Consider the following 18,132-nt stretch of genomic DNA (forward strand, 5'->3'; position numbering starts at 1 on the left):
CTTTTCTTTTTATTATAGTAAGATAATATTTCGATGATGAGAGAAAAGAAAGCCATATCTATTTTGAAAAACATACTATTCACTGCCTTGCTGGTTTCTAAATCGATCTCTTATTGGTTTAGTTGAGGTATCAGTTCTTCGGGGTCTGAACCACACATGTTCACTCACAAAAGTGAGCTGCTGAGGAGAAGCAGAGCTTGATCTTGGTATCAGCAGATAGCTCTGTGTAGTCAGAGAGCCTAAATACCCTGCACTATGCTGACAGCTACCTCAGGCAGCAGAGACAGTAATACCCACCTCCCTTACAGAAAACACAAATGACATGCTAGCACATTCAGGCCAGAGGCAGGAAGAAGGCGTGTGCTTTCAAGTCAGACAGACAGACTTCACAACACAAATTCTCTTGGTTTTCTCATCTGCAAAACGGGAGGAATAATGCCTTGCTCAAGTGTTGCCAGGATTGAGTAAGATAATGGAGTGAAGCACCCAGCACAGAGGGTGCTGAATAAATGGTTGCTACTGTTATTGCCCTACGTCCAGGCCGACTACAACAAAAGTGGTATTAGGCAAACATAGGAACAAGCAAGGAATGTTTTATTGTGTGCATTTTCTGGGAAAAAAAAAAAAAAAAAACCCACAAAAAAAGAACCCACAAATAGGAGCAAAGAACAAAGTTTTCTAGCATCTCTGGGATACACAGGGCACCGTATTTTATAGAAACATAGCTAGTACAAGAACAAAGTGTACTAATTAACATTACCCTTTGCTTCCCCCGTCAAAAAAGGCTATAGAGAAAAACACTTTAAATTGTACTCTAATACAAATGTGTTGCACAATTAAACTTCAGCTTACTCCAAGAGTTATTGTATTGTAAACTGCAGAAAACAGAATAGGCATTCAATAAATCTGCTCACAATTAACAATTAAGCAATAGACACTTGAATAAATATAGCATGTATTACTTATTTGTTAAGCCTCATACTTATGATGAGCAGATGGTTTATCATTAGAGTAACAGTTTTTTTTGTTTGTTTGGGTTTTTTTGTTTTTTGTTTTTTTACATTTTAGGAGATACCATATCCAATAACGGAAGTAGAAAGTACTTTAATGAAAACTGATTTTAGAAAAATATCTCCTCGGGTCTGAGCTACTATGGTATTTATTACATATTTGGGTCAGTTTCACCAGTTTAAAAATATAGGTACTAACAAACTGAATTCTTTCATGGGAAAACAAAGTGATACATTCTAGAGCAATATTATTTCTTTATGTTCTTTAGGTAGCAGGACAGAGCTAGGACATGGTAAACAGATTTACAATGTAATGAATAATTTGTTTCTACCTAATGCTCTAGGGGTATTGCTATCATTTGGACTAAGAAAGAGTAATTTTAAACCTTGTTTATAATGAAGAATTGGCATTTCCTTATCACATATGTACTAGATCTAAATATAAGGATCTTCTCTAATAGTCTGTATTCCTTAATCCCTGTCTGTACAAATTAGCCTGCATATTCAGGAATGGAACAACCAGTAAACTGTTACTTGAAGAACTAATTTAAATGACCCATTTAAGAGAAATGCTGTCAAAATAAGGCAATAACAATCAGCCTATCTGTACTTTTCTTCTGTGCCTACTCAGTAAAATTGAGAAAATAATTTTTGCCCACTTCTATAAAAATATCACCCCATTTGCTACCTAGCATGTGAGAGAGACAAGACAAGCCTGTCATGTTTGTCTCTAAAAAGAAAAACGACGATAGGCCTGGTGGAGGACAAGCTGTACAGAAACATCTGCCTTTCCTTTTCTAAGATACGTCATTCCAATTCTTCCTTAAATATAAATTTCCTCCTTGATTTATATTAACCCCTTCGGAGGCACTATAATAACTTTATGTTCCCATGGAACATAGGATTTTTCAAGAATTTCTTAAAATAAAAAAGGTTTGAAAGCTATGGAGTAAACTCAGCAGCTGTGAGATATTCTGTTCAAACTACCACAGATGTCAAACGGTCACATTTTACAGAAGTCAAAGGAAAACAAAACCACAGTTCTGCACTCTTCCACAGGGCAAGGAATTGATCATATTCTATTTTCCTTTCAGGACTTCATAAAATCCCTAGGATAGCACCTTTGTATGGGCTGAACCATTAACTGAACTAAAATTAATACAGGAAGCTTAACATTCAACATTGTGTTTGAACAAAACTTACCACTACTCAATTTTTCTTCCAAACTATGTTAGTAATATACATTTTGCAAATAGTCTAGAAAGCTTTTAAAAGAAATCTCTTTAGGTGATGTAACACGAAAACTCTAAGGAACAACAAAACTCTTCAGTCTTATTTCTGAAGATAAGTCAACATTGAATGCAGATCATTCTAGTACATGATGCGCCTGAGCCCTTTCCTTTCCTTACGTGTGTCACACAGCCATTAAGACATCTTAGTTTAATTGTCTCCTTAAACTTTTCAGTCCCTCTAAGACGTCATTATAAAACAGATTTAGTCCTTTAGTTTTATCATATGGAATGACCCTATTGTCTTGGTATGATCCCAACACAGTGATGCAGTACTGAGGTTTTTTTTGTTTGTTTTTTAAATCAATATCCATTAGTAAGATTAGCAAAGATACTGTTGCTATCTATTTTTATATTTGTCCTTTAAAAAGGTAGGCCCTTCTCCACTTACTTCCATATCCCTAGAGAAATAGATATATGATGTACTGTTGTCAGAAAAAATCACACACACACATACTGGAATATTAAAAGACAGGCTCTTCATTTCTTCTCTTCCTCATCCTGGTACACAGTGCCCAAAAGCTTTAGAAATGCCTTTATGAACAACAGCTTTTGCTAGTTCTTAGGAAAGCAATTTATGAGTTGGGAATTATTGTGACAGCTCTGGGTCACTAACTTCTTTTAATGAAAACATGAATAATACTAGTTATAACTCAAAGTCAAAATAGTGTAAAAGCTGTAGAGTGCTTTTGTGGGGGGTATATTAAATTGCCAGAATATTGCAGAGGCTCATCTTGGAACAACAAGTAGAGTGCTGTTTCAGTCAAGAGGACTGGGCTGTTCCAGGCAACAGACGGATCATTTCGCATCACAATGGTGGCTGGGTTTCCCATCACTTATTACTAACGGCAATGAGGAAAAGTCAGGCGGCTTGTGTGACTCCCATGTTAACAGCACCATAAAAAATTTTGTCCTCGGAATTTGGGGGAAAGGGAAGAATGTGGACTGCCTTGGTAATTAGAGAAATTTCACAACTTACTTAATGACAACCTCAAAAGTTCACCTGTGGCACACTGGCTGGGAAGAGAAACTATTGAAAAAAGCCAATGCGAAGCGCGGATTACGGCACTACCTGAAAATAACAGATCTCTTTAAGAAGTTTATCAGTAACTAAGTGTAGAGGATATTCACATACTGCTAGTTCATAGGGAAAGGTCTCTGGTTTCATAAGTTCCTAATGCCACCCCTCAAGAAAGAGAGAACAAGTCTTCCTTCCCCCAGCTCCTGTTTTGACAACAGCCACAAGAGCCCTGGAAGGCCCCCTAGGCTAAGTGAAGTGTCTGTACTTGTGACTTGCTTTGAGAAAGTTCTAAGCGTTCACTTTTTTGACTTTTTGTCCCCGCTAAAACTCATTTGCTAGCTCATTTTTTCACTACATATTAGCTCGCTGTTCATGGGGAAGTTTCACTAAAGTAATTCCAGTCTTCAGGGAACCACTACGGATAGACCTTTCACATATTAGTCCCCATAGGTAAGTTCCACAAATGCCCCAAAACACACCTTTACATTTGCTTTCTAAAAATGTTGATTTGTTTGTAAGTGGCTACTGTCCATTCATGAGACAGCACTGTGGAGCTGCGCGGGAAGGACTTCATTTGGTGGAGCTGCTGTTCTTAGCTGTGGATGTCGCCCAGCTCTCAGATCAGTGTGGAGAAAACCCAGTTGCCAGACTGCAGCCCACCACAGGCGTCATGTCCCAGATCTACAAGGAAGGAACACGGAAAAGGCAGCAGTGATAACCAGGTCTAATGGCAAGAGTCAACACAGAAAAACAAACGACTGTTAAACCCGAAAAGGTGTCAAAATAACGAATTTTCTCATTCTCTTCTTTCATAACACCTCCTTAAGATTTATAGAAAGAAGAGAGGATGTGAAGAAATAGGAACACTTTTACACTGTTGGTGGGACTGTAAACTAGTTCAACCATTGTGGAAAACAGTATGGCGATTCCTCAAGTATCTAGAACTAGAAATACCATATGACCCAGCCATCCCATTACTGGGTATATACCCAAAGGATTATAAATCATGCTGCTATAAAGACACATGCACACGTATGTTTACTGCGGAACTATTCACAATAGCAAAGACTTGGAATCAACCCAAATGTCCATCAGTGACAGACTGGATTAAGAAAATGTGGCACATATACACCATGGAATACTATGCAGCCATAAAAAAAGGATGAGTTTGTGTCCTTTGTAGGTACATGGGTACAGCTGGAAACCATCATTCTCAGCAAACTTTCGCAAGAACAGAAAACCAAACACCGCATGTTCTCACTCATAGGTGGGAACTGAACAATAAGATCACTTGAACATGGGAAGGGGAACATCACACACCGGGGCCTATTATGGGGAGGGGGGAGGGGGAAGGGAAGGCATTGGGAGTTATAACTGATGTAAATGACGAGTTGATGGGTGCTGACGAGTTGATGGATGCAGCACACCAACATGGCACATGTATACATATGCAACAAACCTGCATGTTGTGCACATGTACCCTAGAATTTAAAGTATTAAAAAAAAAAAAAAAGATTTATAGAAAGAGGCCAGGTGGCTGGGCACGGTGGCTCATGCCTGTAATCCCAGTGTTTTGGGAGACCGAGGCGGGTGTAGCGCTTGAGCCCAGGAGTTCGAGACCAGCCTGGCCAACATGGCAAAACCCTGTCTCTAGCAAAAAAAAAAAAAAAATACAGAAATTAGCCTGGTGTGGTGGCACACGCCTGTGGTCCCAGCCACTCAGGAGGCTGAGGTGGGAGGATCACCTGAGCCCAGAAGGCAGAGGTTGCACTGAACTGAGATCACACCCCTACACTACAGCCTGGGTGACAGAGCGAGACCGTGTCTCAAACAAAAAGATTTTTAGAAAGATAAAACAATGTAGTCCACTAAAATGTGAGTAAAGCATATAGGTAGTGTCTTTACACATAAAAATTACATAATAATAATGTTTTAGTATAAATTCAAATTTTTGTTTAGAAAAGCCCATCAGGAATATAAAATATCTCAGTTTCACCACTGAAGAATGGTACTTAGGCCAGGCATGGTGGATCATGCCTGCAATCCCAGTACTTTGGGAGTCTGAGGTGGGAGGATCGCTCGAGCCGAGGAGTTTGAGACCAGCCTGGGCAACATAGTAGGACCCAATCTCCACAAAAAATCCCCCCGACATTAGCTAAGCCTGTGGCAGGCACCTGTAGTTGTAGCTACTTTGGGAGGCTGAGGTGGGAGGACTGCGTGAGCCTGGAAGGTGAAGGCTGCAGTGTGTAGTGATTGTGCCACTGCACTCCAGCCTGGACAACAGAGCAAGACCCATCTCAAAAAAAAAAAAAGTGTGGTATTAAGTATAAAACACTTCATTTCAATTTATGTGTTAGTGACCCAGGGATTTAATTTTTAAAACATGTGGTTATTCCTTATAATGAGGATGCATTCTGCCCAGGATGAAAAGGAACATTGGCAAGGGTAGGAATGTCTTGAGATGGGTCGGGGTGAGGGCCCAGGTCAGCAAGGGAGAACCCTGAGGTGAGCTCCACCCATGGGGGTATACAGGGTACCAGACTCACTCCACCAGAGAGACACTGCAGAGGGAGGTGCCACTGGGATTGACCACCACTGAGTGCATGGAAACTCGCAGGCAAGCAATTTATCACTCAAGGTTTTAAACTGGCAATCAGTTGCTTATAAAGCTTGCCAATCAGAAAGAGTGACTGTCTCCTGGACATTCACAGCATAATGGGCAATCTCAACTGAGATGCTGACAGACAATTAGCCAGCTTACCTTTACAATGCGGTCGGTCCCACAGGTCACCATCAGTCCCCTGGCAACGTCCATGGACATGTGGGAAATGTTATGTTTTCCTTCATGAAAGGTCGCTAGAGAAGTCCGACTAACAAGAGAAAAGAGATCACTGAAAATGTTCTTGACTGTACCTAGAGCTAAGGGGGTAAGCCTTTTTAGCAACATAAAATAAGCAAATATGGCCAGGTGCAGTGGCTCATGCCTGTACCCTCAGCACTTTGGGAGGCCGAGGCGGGTGGATCACTTAAGGTCAGGGGTTCAAGACCAGCCTGGTCAACATGGTGAAACCCCGTCTCTACTAAAAATATAAAAATTAGCTCCGTGTGGTGGCACACACCTGTGATCCCAGCTATTCAGGAGGCTGAGGCAAGGAGAATCGCTTGAACCTGGAGGTGGAGGCTGCAGTGAGCCGAGATTATGCCACTGCACTCCAGCCCAGTTAAGCAAGACTCAGTCTCCAAAATAAAAAAGCAAATGCTTATTATAGTGTTAAAACTTGCTCCTAAAATTGTGGCTATGGTTTTGAAAACTAACTTTATAATTTAATGATGACAGAAAGCATGATAAATCACAAGACTGTTTTATAAAACTCCCAAAATAACCGTTTTGTTTTTGTTTTTGTTTTTGTTTTTTTTGAACTGGAAAGGCTGATACATTCCTAGATATAAAAACAAGAATCTTCAATATAAAAGAACTGCATTGGATAAAATCATAGGGCATGGGCAAAACATTCATCAGAGAGCTGCAGTTTTCCCTGAAACCTCTGCCATGCACAGGAGCAGTGCCTCTTACAGCACCGGCTTCAACTCTGCCCCAAAGCCCAGCTGCCCCAATCCCATCACTAGTTCATTTACCAACACCAGTCGTGATGCACTAGCTTTCCAATGTGGACCTCTGCCAACATTTGCCTCTGCTGCTTTAAAAGATGATTCAAAGGGAAGGAAAGAAAATGGTGGTTCTGTCCTAATAGATTTGCCTAAAAATCAGTGCAGAGTGGAGTAAACAAACAGATGTGTCTTACACACAAAGAGCAATTTAAAAATAGACTGCTAGGCCAGATTTTTGTGAAAGAAAGAACATTGGTCTCTAGAGTTTTCCCAGTAAATTTACATGCATGTGCGAACAAAGGTCTAGGCACTAGATACTTCTATAGAGAACCGGCTCAACCACTGCCATCCACAGGTGCATGGACTTATCCCTGCATGGCAGTCGGTGGGATGTGGAGGCTCAGGATGTCCACTCAGTTACTGGACCATGTAACTCAGCATTCCTCACCATGTTCAGGAGAAAGCTGCCCAGTCAGAGGGGCAGCTTCAGATACACAGCGGTGTCTTAAGTCATAAAGCTAGGGCAGGTCCTTTCTTCAAAAATGGCTTACGGGCCAGGCGCGGTGGCTCATGCCTGTAATCCCAGCACTTTGGGAGGCCAAGGTGGGCAGATCCTTGAGGTCAGGAGTTCAAGACCAGCCTCACCAACATGGTGAAACCCCATCTCTACTAAAAATACAAAAATTAGCCCGGTGGTGGGGGGCGCCTGTAATCCCAGCTACTCGGGTGGCTGAGGCAGGAGAATCGATTGAACCCGGGAGGCAGACGTTGCAGTGGGCCAAGATCATGCCACTGCACTCCAGCATGGGTGACAGAGCAAGATTCTGTCTCAAAAAACAAACAACAAATAAAATGGCTTAGGAAATTCAGGAGAAACAAACACATGGCTAAACATATCCGTATCACTTCTGAAGCTCTTCACATTTCAGAGAACCATTAGACAGATGTAATAAGAGGCAACGAGACAAAAATATGCAAACACTCACTCTTCGTCTTTGATGGAGTCGTAACAAGAATCACAAACCCGGACTTGGAACTCGAAGCCCATGACTGGGTAAGTTGAGCGCTTGCTGCTGCACTTCCCGCAGACAGCCTGCCCGCATTTCCTGCAGTGATGCTTCACGGGTGACCGGGAGGAGGAAAACAGGGTGTTAGCTTTTGCCTTTTTGTTTTTTGTTTTGTTTTGAGACAGAGTCCTACTCTGTTGCCTAGGTTGGAGTGCAGTGGCATGATCTCGGCTCACTGCAACCTTTGGCGCCCGGGTTCAAGCGATTTTCCTGCCTCAGCCTCCCGGGCAGTTGGGATTACAGGTACCTGCCACCGCGCCTGGCTAATTTTTGTATTTTTAGTAGAGATGGGGTTTCACCATCTTGGTCAGGCTGGTCTCGAACTCCTGACCTCATGATCCACCCACCTCAGCCTCCCAAAGTGTTGGGATTACAGGCGTGAGCCACAGCGCCCGGCCTAGCTTTTGCTTTAAAGCACATGGTTTCCCTCTAGAGTAAGGGAACAGGAGTGGGGAGGATATGCCTTGAATTGTAATCACCCCAATTCAATGTATCAATTAACGCTCACAAAATAGACAATTTTGACACTAGTCAAGGATTTCCAAAAAACCTTGCTGTACTGGTCAAATGTTGCTTTTCATTCATTCATATTATCTGTCTACATGTTAACAAACAATACTATTAACACCAAATTTAGTTCATTTAGGAGCCTAATCATTGTAGATTTGGGGAAAGAAAAATTTGTTCCTTCATCATAAAAAAGGCATTATTATTTTAAATAAGTTTTATTTATTTATTTTTATAGAGACAGGGTCTCACCATGTTGCTCAGGCTGGTCTCAAACTCCTGGGCTTAAGCCACCCTTCCACATTGGCCTCCCAAAGTGCTGGGATTACAGGCGTAAGCCATCACACCGGGCCTAAAATAAGTTTTAAAGCACTATGCTCTCATTAAGAAACTAATGCCCATAAATCATATGTTTTGCTATATTTTAAAATCTCTCAAACTGTGATTCTGGAAATAAGCCTCAAGAACATTACAAAACAGTCCAATTATTATTACTGATTTTGACATATTCTTTTACCACCAACAGTTTAGTGACCAGCACCACTTCTCTCTTAACTGTTAATAAATGGGAGTAAAATCCATTTCTCTGTGCTTCCTTTAGAAGTAGGGAATACGTCTATTAATTATACTGCACTAATTACCATCAGCCTTGCATTGTGAGAACTTGGCTAACGACAGACAGAACTCAGGTGCTATTTCAGAGCTTTATAATGGTCTGAGCGCTAAAATAATCCCCTTCTTGCCCACCAGTCTCATATGAGAACTTATTGTGGAGTAGCTCTGTAAAACTTTTCAGAGTTTATTTATTAATTTATTTTTTTGAGATGGAGTCTCACTCTGTCATTTAGGCTGGAGTACAGTGGCGCGATCCTGGCTCACCACAACCTCCGCCTCCCAGGTTCAAGTGATTCTCTGGCCTCAGCCCCCCGAGTAGCTGGGATTACAGGCGTCCGCCACCACACCCAGCTACTTTTTGTATTTTTAGTACAGACAAGGTTTCGCCATGTTGGCCAGGCTGGTCTCAAACTCCTGACCTCGGGTGATCCACCCGCCTCGGCCTCCCAAAGTGCGGGGATTACAGGCATGAGCCACCAAGCAGGGCCAAAAAAGTTTATTAACACATACAAACTTTAAGCTAATCTCTCATAGAGGTGAAACCAACAATAAAAGGAATAAAATCAGCATCTTTTTTACTTACCTGCACAAATTCATATTTACCCTGAGTGGTTACCTTCCAGGCTGCTGTGGAAATGGGTTTGTTTTTTGTTTTTTGTTTTTTTGTAGAACTTTAGTATTACAAGAATCCTTGAAGTTAACAGCACCTTTGAAATCTACAGGCTATTTGGAACATATTTCTTTAATTTAAAAAATTTTAAAAACAGTACTCAAAACATGCTTAATAAAAATGTTCCAGGTATGCTTATAAGGGAACAATTTAAAATAATCTAAAACTCATAGGGTCAGGCGTTCAAGTGAGGACTAAATTATTACTTTTTATCTGTTTGTGACAACATAAGGTATATATAACTGTATGACCTAATTTATTCCAACTTTGTTCTTGGCTAGCATAAAACACTGACTTTAATAAGTAACAGTATTAAACTGACAGATCTTTTATCTATTTAAAAATAGGCTCTCAGGGGTTTCTACGCACCCCTGCCTTTCCAATACAGGATGAGCAACGGAACAGTGAGGTAACAGTCTCACTGGACCCGGGAAAGGTCTTCCTCATTATTAGTCACACAATGATAAAGACACAGAAAATGTAAGAATTAATAGCATTTGCAAAAACAAAGTGTGATTCAAAAAAGCCCCAGATTAAGTATGCAAATAGTGAAATACACAATCAAGCCAGCGATGACTCAACAGTGGCTACTCACTTGTCTCAGCCCCAGCGTCTTGGTGTCCCACATCTGCTTTATGTTCCAGAAAAAGGGCTGCTCACATTTCTGACAAGAATCACTTTCCAACCACTGAGGAGCCTGGGGGAGCAGAAAGTCAAAGCCAACATCAGTGTGTCTACGTTTACCTCCGCGTTTCAAAATTAATACGACAGTTCTAGACCTTGCCAGCGTTAGTCTTTCTTTTCTTCTTCTTCTTTTTTTTTTTTTTTTTTTGGTCGCCCAGGCTGGAGTGCAGTATGTGATCTCGACTCACTGCAACCTCCGCCTCCTGGGTTCAAGTGACTCTACTGCCTCGGTCTCCCAAGTGGCTGGGACTACAGGCATGCACTACCATGCCAGGCTAATTTCTGTATTTTTAGTAGACTTGGGGTTTTGCCATGTTGGCCAGGCTGGTCTCAAACTCCTGACCTCCCAAAGTGCTGGGATTGTAACCGTGAGCAGCCATGCCCAGCCAGTAAGTATTTCTTTTTAATTCCACAAAATATTCTAGCTAGTTGTCATATTCAATATTATATTTAATTATTCAATATTATGTTTAATTGTGTGTGTGCAGGAGGGTCTTTTTTGAGCCAGGGTCTCACTCTGTCACCCAGGCTAGAGTGCAGTGTCGTGAACGTGGCTTACTGCAACCTTGACCTCTCAGGCTCAAATGATCCTCCTGCCTCAGCCTCCCGAATAGCTAGGGCCACAGGTGTGTGTCACCATGCCAGCTAATTTTTTATTTTTATTTTTTTTGTAGAGACGGGGTCTCACTATGTTTCCCAGACTCATTTTGAACTCCTGGCTTCAAGTAATCCTTCTGTCTCAGACCCACAAAGCACTAGGATTACAGTCATGAGCCATTGCACCCAGCCTTAATTGTGTGTTAAGTAATCATGACAATTTTAGCCACGGTTACAGGGTTGTTCAATTTGTAATCTATAGATAGGAGGGAGTAAATCAGTTTTTATTGTGAACCCTTAAGGGTTGTCTTTATGTATTTCTTTTTTATGCTGGAGATGTTTGAACTCTAAATCCAGTTGAGTAAAAACCCAATGCATGCAGCAGAATCTGGTGACCTACCACTGGGAAAGGCTTGCAGGGTCACAGGTGACTAATAGAAGAGATCCGACAAAATCCCATCACCTAGTTGCTCTGGGTAGGGACGATGCCGGCAGATTTGCCACCCTTCCCTTCCCAGCCACAGCAGCAGGTCCCTCCCTCCTGGGGCCACACAGGAGTCCTGCAGCCTTCACTGGGCAGCAAGCTCTGGTTTTGTAGATCTCGGTGCACGTTTCTTCTCCCCTCTAACCAGTGAGTTACTTTTTGGTATTATTCATCTTGATCTATCCACAGCCTGTCACACAGTAGGTTCTTAATGCATTTTTGTTGAAACAGAGGAAGCAGTCTCAAAATTAATTTGTTAAAAATCTTAGAAAATAGGCCAAGTGTGGTGGCTCACGCCTGTAATCTCAGCACTTTGGGAGGCCGAGGCAGGCGGATCACCTGAGGTCGGGAGTTCAAGCCTGGCCAACACAGTGAAACCCCATCTCTACTAAAAATACAAAAATTAGCCAGACGTGGTGGCGCACACCTGTAATCCCAGCTACTTGGGAGGCTGAGGCAGAAGAATCACTTGAACCCAGGAGGCGTAGGTTGTAGCGAGCCAAGATCGCACCATTGCACCCTAGTCTGGGAAACAAGAGCAAGACTCAGTCTCAAAAAACAAAACAAAACAAAACAAAAACTTAAAAATATTTCTCTAAACAAAAAATTACAAACTATACCCAATTGTAAGACAAACCTGTTAAAAGCCTGTCTGGCCGGGCGCAGTGGCTAACACCTGTAATCCCAGCACTTTGGGAGGCTGAGGCAGGCAGATTACCTGAGGTCAGGAGTTCAAGACCAGCTTGGCCAACATGGTGAAACTCCATCTCTACTAAAAATACAAAATTAGCCAGGCATGGTGGCACACGCCTATAATCCCAGCTACTTAGGAGGCTGAGGTGGGAAAATGGCTTGAAACCAGGAGGTGGAGGTTGCAGTGAGCAGAGATTATACCACCACACTCCAGCCTAGGCAACAAGAGCGAAACTTCGTCTCAAAAAAAAAAAAAAGCCTGTTTAACCCCAATCACTTAACATTATATAGGTGCAACAAAAACATTTTTTCTAAAATATATATTAATATATTTGGTGGTTTGAATGATGGGTGCCCCTAGTTCTTCATTTTGTCTCCTATTGCATCAAAACTTTTGGCCTTCCTATTTCTTATTTTGGATCTGTCACTAGAAATATTTCTACATATAACAGACATTAGAAAGGTCTTTTGTGGGGGGTTTGTGTGCAGAAGGCACTCACAAGTAGACTGAAACAGGCTGAGATAGAAGAAAGGTTTCCTTAAATAACTGGGGAATGTTGGAGATGAGAAGGGATGAAAGAAGAATAAAGAGATGTGTATCTATGTGAGAAAAAATATTTTCTTGATATAGAATTACTTCTTTGTTTCTGTGATCAATAGAAGGCAGGTGGTGATGGAGGCTGCGGCTGTGTGGGGATACTACCTGGGGACACTGGCCCTAGGAGAGACGCAGCAGGCCGTGCTGCCAGGGGCACAGGATATTTAATTGCCAGAAGAAGGAAAGTAAGTATAACTTCCTAATCTTACGTCTGGGACATGCCCAAGTGTAACTCTCGCAAAACCGCAGTCACGTGGACCAAAAAACAGCACACAAATGTGTTCACTAAGCCATCTCCAAACAACTCCAGTAAGAGTTAATGTGCTTTAAGGACGATACAATGAAGGCTTTAATGGAAAGAGAACAATAGATGAAAGTTCGTTCCAATTTATACTTCCCATACTTAGCAGCAGGGAATTCGATGTTTAATGTAGTGCACAAAAATGTTAAGTGTAAAAAAGAACTGATTTGCAAACTTGCCCATTATTGCTTAGTGCTTTAGAAATTTACTTCTTTCTTTTGTCTCCAGTTAATGGCTGGATTTTCTATTTCCCTTGACCACACAGTGTCTGTTAGGTATTACTTAACACAAAAATCTTAAAACAAACTTTACTGGTCTGGAATTCAGAAATCTGCTCTCAACCAAAACACAGGGAGGATTAAATTTTCTATTTTTCTTGAGCTAAAATTTGGTTTAAAAAAAAGAAAAATCACTGAAAGAAATGTCTGCATCTTCTCCCCCCTTAGCCTCTCATTTATGACATTATTGGCCTCGTTTGATCCACAAATTTTTAAAATTTGTTTCCTAGGACATAACAGATTAAAGGGACTAAGGTGGGTAGAATTGAAGGCAAGAACAGTTTCAGGAAAAACGTTCTCAGTCCTACATGAAATAGTTTCCTACACAGATACAAAATTGTATTATCATGAAACACGCATGCAACATTTGTGGTCAGAATGGTGAGCCTGCATCAAGAAATTAGTAAATTACATTAAATTTACACTTTCTTTTTTTTTTTTTGAGACAGGGTCTCGCTTTGTCACCCAAGCTGGACTGCAGGGGCACAATCATGGCTCACTGCAGCCTCAACCTCTAGCTCATGCGATCCTCCCTCCTCTCAGCTGCCCTAGTAGTTGGGACTAGAGATATGCACGACCACGCCCAGCAAATTTTTTGTACAAACAGGGTTTCTCCAAGCTGCTCGGGCTGGTCTTGAACTCCTGGGCTCAAGTGATCTGCCTGCCTCAGCTTCCCAAAGTGCTGGGATTACAGGCATGAGCCACTGTGCCCAGCTGTACATTTTCATCAAAGTGATTGTCTTCATAAGGGGCTGGCATTTGAATTATGTTTCAATCACCCAGAGCACTCCTTTAACACAAAAGGCCTCTATCTCCAGCAATGTCTGTTAAGCAGTACATCAGTGGATTTCCTAACATTTTAATGTTTTCAAGTGACTCAATTTCAAGCAAGGATTTTAAATATATATACAGATAAGCCATTTTTAAATTATCAATTTTTTTTTTTTTTTTTTGAGATAGAGTCTCATTTTGTTGCCCAGGCTGGAGTGCATTGGCGTGATCCCAGCTCACTGCAACCTCTGCCTCCTGGGTTCAAGTGATACTCCTGCCCTAGTCTCCCAAGTAGCTGGGATTACAGGTGCCCACCACCACACCCAGCTATTTTTTGTATTTTTAGTAGAGATGGGGGTTTCACCATGTTGGTCAGGCTGGTCTCAAACTCCTGACCTCAATCATCTGCCTGCCTTGGCCTCCCAAAGTGCTGGGATTACAGGCATGAGCCACCATGCCTGGCCTAAATTCTCAATATTTATTTATTTATTTATTTATTTAATTTATTTATTTGAGATGGAGTCTTGCTCTGTCACCCAGGCTGGAGTGCAATGGCACAATCTCGGCTCATTGCAACTTCTGCCTCCTGGGTTCAAGTGTTTCTCCTGCCTCAGCCTCCCAAGTAGCTGGGATTACAGATGTCTGTCACCATGCCTGGCTATTTTTTTGTATTTTTAGTAGAGTTGGGATTTCACCATGTTGGCCAGGCTGGTCTCAAACTCCTGACCTCAGGGGATTCACCTGTCTCAGTCTCCCAAAATGCTGGGATTACAGGCATGAATCACCATGCCTAGCATCTCAATTCATTTCTAATAGTCATAGCTATAATCACCAAGTCTAGGAGTCAGATCTCTTGCCTTCAAATCCTGGCTCTGCCACTTGTCAGCACTGTTCTCAGGCACGTGACTCCACTTCTCTGTGCCTAGGTTTCCTCATCCACTGTTATGGTCTGGCTCTGTGTCCCCACCCAAATCTCACTTAGAATTGTAATAATCCCCACGTGTCATGGGAGGGACCCAGTAGGATGTAACTGAATCATGGGGATGGGTTTTTGCCATGCTATTCTCCTGGTAGTGAATAAGTCCCACAATAGCTGATGGTTTTATAATGGGGAGTTCCCCTGCACAGGCCCTCTTGCCTACCATGTAAGACATGACTTTGCTCCTCCTTCATCTTCCACCATGAATGTGAGGCCTCCCCAGCCATGTGGAATTGTGAGTTCATTAAACCTCTTTCCTTTATAAATTACCCAGTCTAAGGTATATCTTTATTAGCAGCATGAGAACAGACTAATACATCTGTAAAATGGGATAACAGTAGTATATACCTCATAAGGTTGTGAGGATTAAGTGAGTTAATATTAAGTGTTCAGAATACTACCTGGCATACAGTAAGTGACATCTAAGTCTAGGCAATGTGCCAAGTGTTTCATGTTTTTTTATTTTACTTAATGTTCATATGTCCTAGGAGATACAGAAAAACACTATCCCTATTTTACAGGCAATGAAACTGGCTCAAAGATTAAAGCAACCGTCAATGAGTAGACGCAGACCCTGGGGAGGTCCAGGAGTCCAGCCTGCATCTCTGTGTGTATCCCTATGCTCCACATAGTCTCTGCGTACAAGGCCTATCCACTTCTACATGTGGTGGTCTCCAAACATGGTCTTGGGCTATGGCAACCTACAGATCTGAGCTCTTGCCTCAGGAAGCATGATTCTGTTTAAGGGTTTAAGAAAGAATATAACTTTGACTGGGCACAGCTGCTCACATCTGCAATCCCAGCACTTTGGGAGGCTGAGGCAGGTGGATCACTTGAGGCCAGGAGTTCGAGACCAGCCTGGCCCACATGATGAAACCTCGTGTCTACTAAAAATGCAGAAATTAGCCAGGCATGGTGGCACATATCTGTAGTTCCAGCTACTTGGGTGGCTGAGGCACGAGAATTGCTTGAGCCCAGGAGGCAGAGGTTGCACTGACGAAAATATATGCTTAAAAGAATTTAAGAAAACAAACTAAAATCAAAATCAGAAACAAATAGCTTTTTAGAACATATCTTAACATAAGAGATACCCTAACTTTATTTCGTTTAATACTCAGAATATAGCGTTACACTATAAGCTAACACGAGCCATCCTAATATATACGTATTATCTAAGGAGAAGCTTTAGTTTTGTGCTGAGAAGAGCAAGAGAGAGTACTAATTAGGTATTACAATTGCATTACTCTCTTTTCCACATCTTTTTCCACCTGCCGAATCTGAACAAAGATATGACAAGAATAAATTCCATTGTTCTACTACCACTAATTGCTGTACTTGTCACATTGCACTAGTATATAAAATGCTATACATTCTGTAATCTACTAATTTTAAAATAAAGTTATCTTTTCAAGAAGATTCACTCTCTCTAATTATTGTTTCTTGCTCATATATATTTTGTGCCTACTTCCAAAAAATGATCCCTTATCATGATCTGGCAGGGAGGCAAATCTGCTTCCAACTCGACAGCATAGTGGCTGAAGCCACAGTGGGTAGTAAATGCTCCAGTTAGTATTGACAGGGGAGAGAGAAATTCCAGGCAAGCATTGCAGAGCTAGAGGATCTGGGACCAATCCTCTATGCCCTAGTCTAAGAAAGTCCTATAAACCCCTAAAGGCTGGGCACCGTGGCTCACGCCTATAATCCCAGCACTTTGGGAGGCAAGGCGGGCGGATCACTTGAGGCCAGGGGCTCGTGACCAGCCTGGTCAACATGGTGAAACTCCCTCTCTACTAAAAATACAAAATATTAGCCAGGTACCAGTATGGTGGCATGAGCTTGTTGTCCCAGATACCTGGGAGGCTGAGGTGGGAGAATCACTTGAAACTAGGATGCGAAGGTTGCAGTGAACTGAGGTCTTGCCACTGCACTCCAGCCTGGGTGACAGAGCTAGACCCTGCCTCAAAAAAAAAAAAGCCCAAAAAACCCTAAGGCCAGGTCAGAACCTTATAGATTACAGCCTGTTTATCCTTGCAATACATTTTCTCAGTTATTAAAAAACAAACAAAAAAATCTACTAAAAATAATGCATCTTTTTGACACAACTTGCCTTCCTATCTCTTCTACAGATGCAGTGAATTGTGCACACAGGAAACGCCTTGATTGATGGGACTATTTTTTCTTTCCCTAGATATAGAAATACACTCCACATATGAACAGACATTTCTCAAAAGAAGACATTCATACAGCCAACAGACACATGAAAAAATGCTCATCATCACTGGCCATTAGAGAAATGCAAATCAAAACCACAATGAGATACCATCTCACACCAGTTAGAATGGCGATCATTAAAAAGTCAGGAAACAACAGGTGCTGGAGAGGATGTGGAGAAATAGGAACACTTTTACACTGTTGGTGGGACTGTAAACTAGTTCAACCATTGTGGAAAACAGTATGGCGATTCCTCAAGGATCTAGAACTAGATGTACCATATGACCCAGCCATCCCATTACTGGGTATATACCCAAAGGATTATAAATCATGCTGCTATAAAGACACATGCACACGTATGTTTATTGTGGCACTATTCACAATAGCAAAGACTTGGAATCAACCCAAATGTCCATCAGTAACAGACTGGATTAAGAAAATGTGGCACATATACACCATGGAATACTATGCAGCCATAAAAAAGGATGAGTTTGTGTCCTTTGTAGGGACATGGATGCAGCTGGAAACCATCATTCTTAGCAAACTATCACAAGAACAGAAAACCAAACACCGCATGTTCTCACTCATAGGTGAGAACTTAACAATGAGATCACTTGGACTCGGGAAGGGGAACATCGCACACCGGGGCCTATCAGGGGGGTGGGGGGAGTCGAGGGAATGCATTAGGAGTTATCCCTGATGTAAATGACGAGTTGTTGGATGCTGACGAGTTGATGGGTGCAGCACA

The 18,132-nt window shown here is 41.8% G+C and overlaps 1 protein-coding gene across 1 annotated transcript in view; it reads right to left on the reverse strand.

Annotated features, from left to right (window-relative positions):
* Positions 1-577: 577 nt before the first annotated feature.
* The window catches only part of WDFY1 (WD repeat and FYVE domain containing 1), a 71,251-nt gene continuing 53,696 nt past the window's right edge, over positions 578-18,132 (reverse strand). The window contains exons 9-12 of the mRNA XM_025404891.1: positions 10,384-10,485; positions 7,916-8,046; positions 6,082-6,190; positions 578-4,001 (exon numbers count right to left, since the gene is read on the reverse strand). Coding sequence (XP_025260676.1) covers positions 3,942-4,001; positions 6,082-6,190; positions 7,916-8,046; positions 10,384-10,485 — 402 coding nt within the window. The 3' untranslated portion in view covers positions 578-3,941. The remainder of the gene's footprint in view (positions 4,002-6,081; positions 6,191-7,915; positions 8,047-10,383; positions 10,486-18,132) is intronic.

Source organism: Theropithecus gelada, chromosome 12, assembly GCF_003255815.1.
Source record: "Theropithecus gelada isolate Dixy chromosome 12, Tgel_1.0, whole genome shotgun sequence".
NCBI lineage: Eukaryota > Metazoa > Chordata > Mammalia > Primates > Cercopithecidae > Theropithecus > Theropithecus gelada.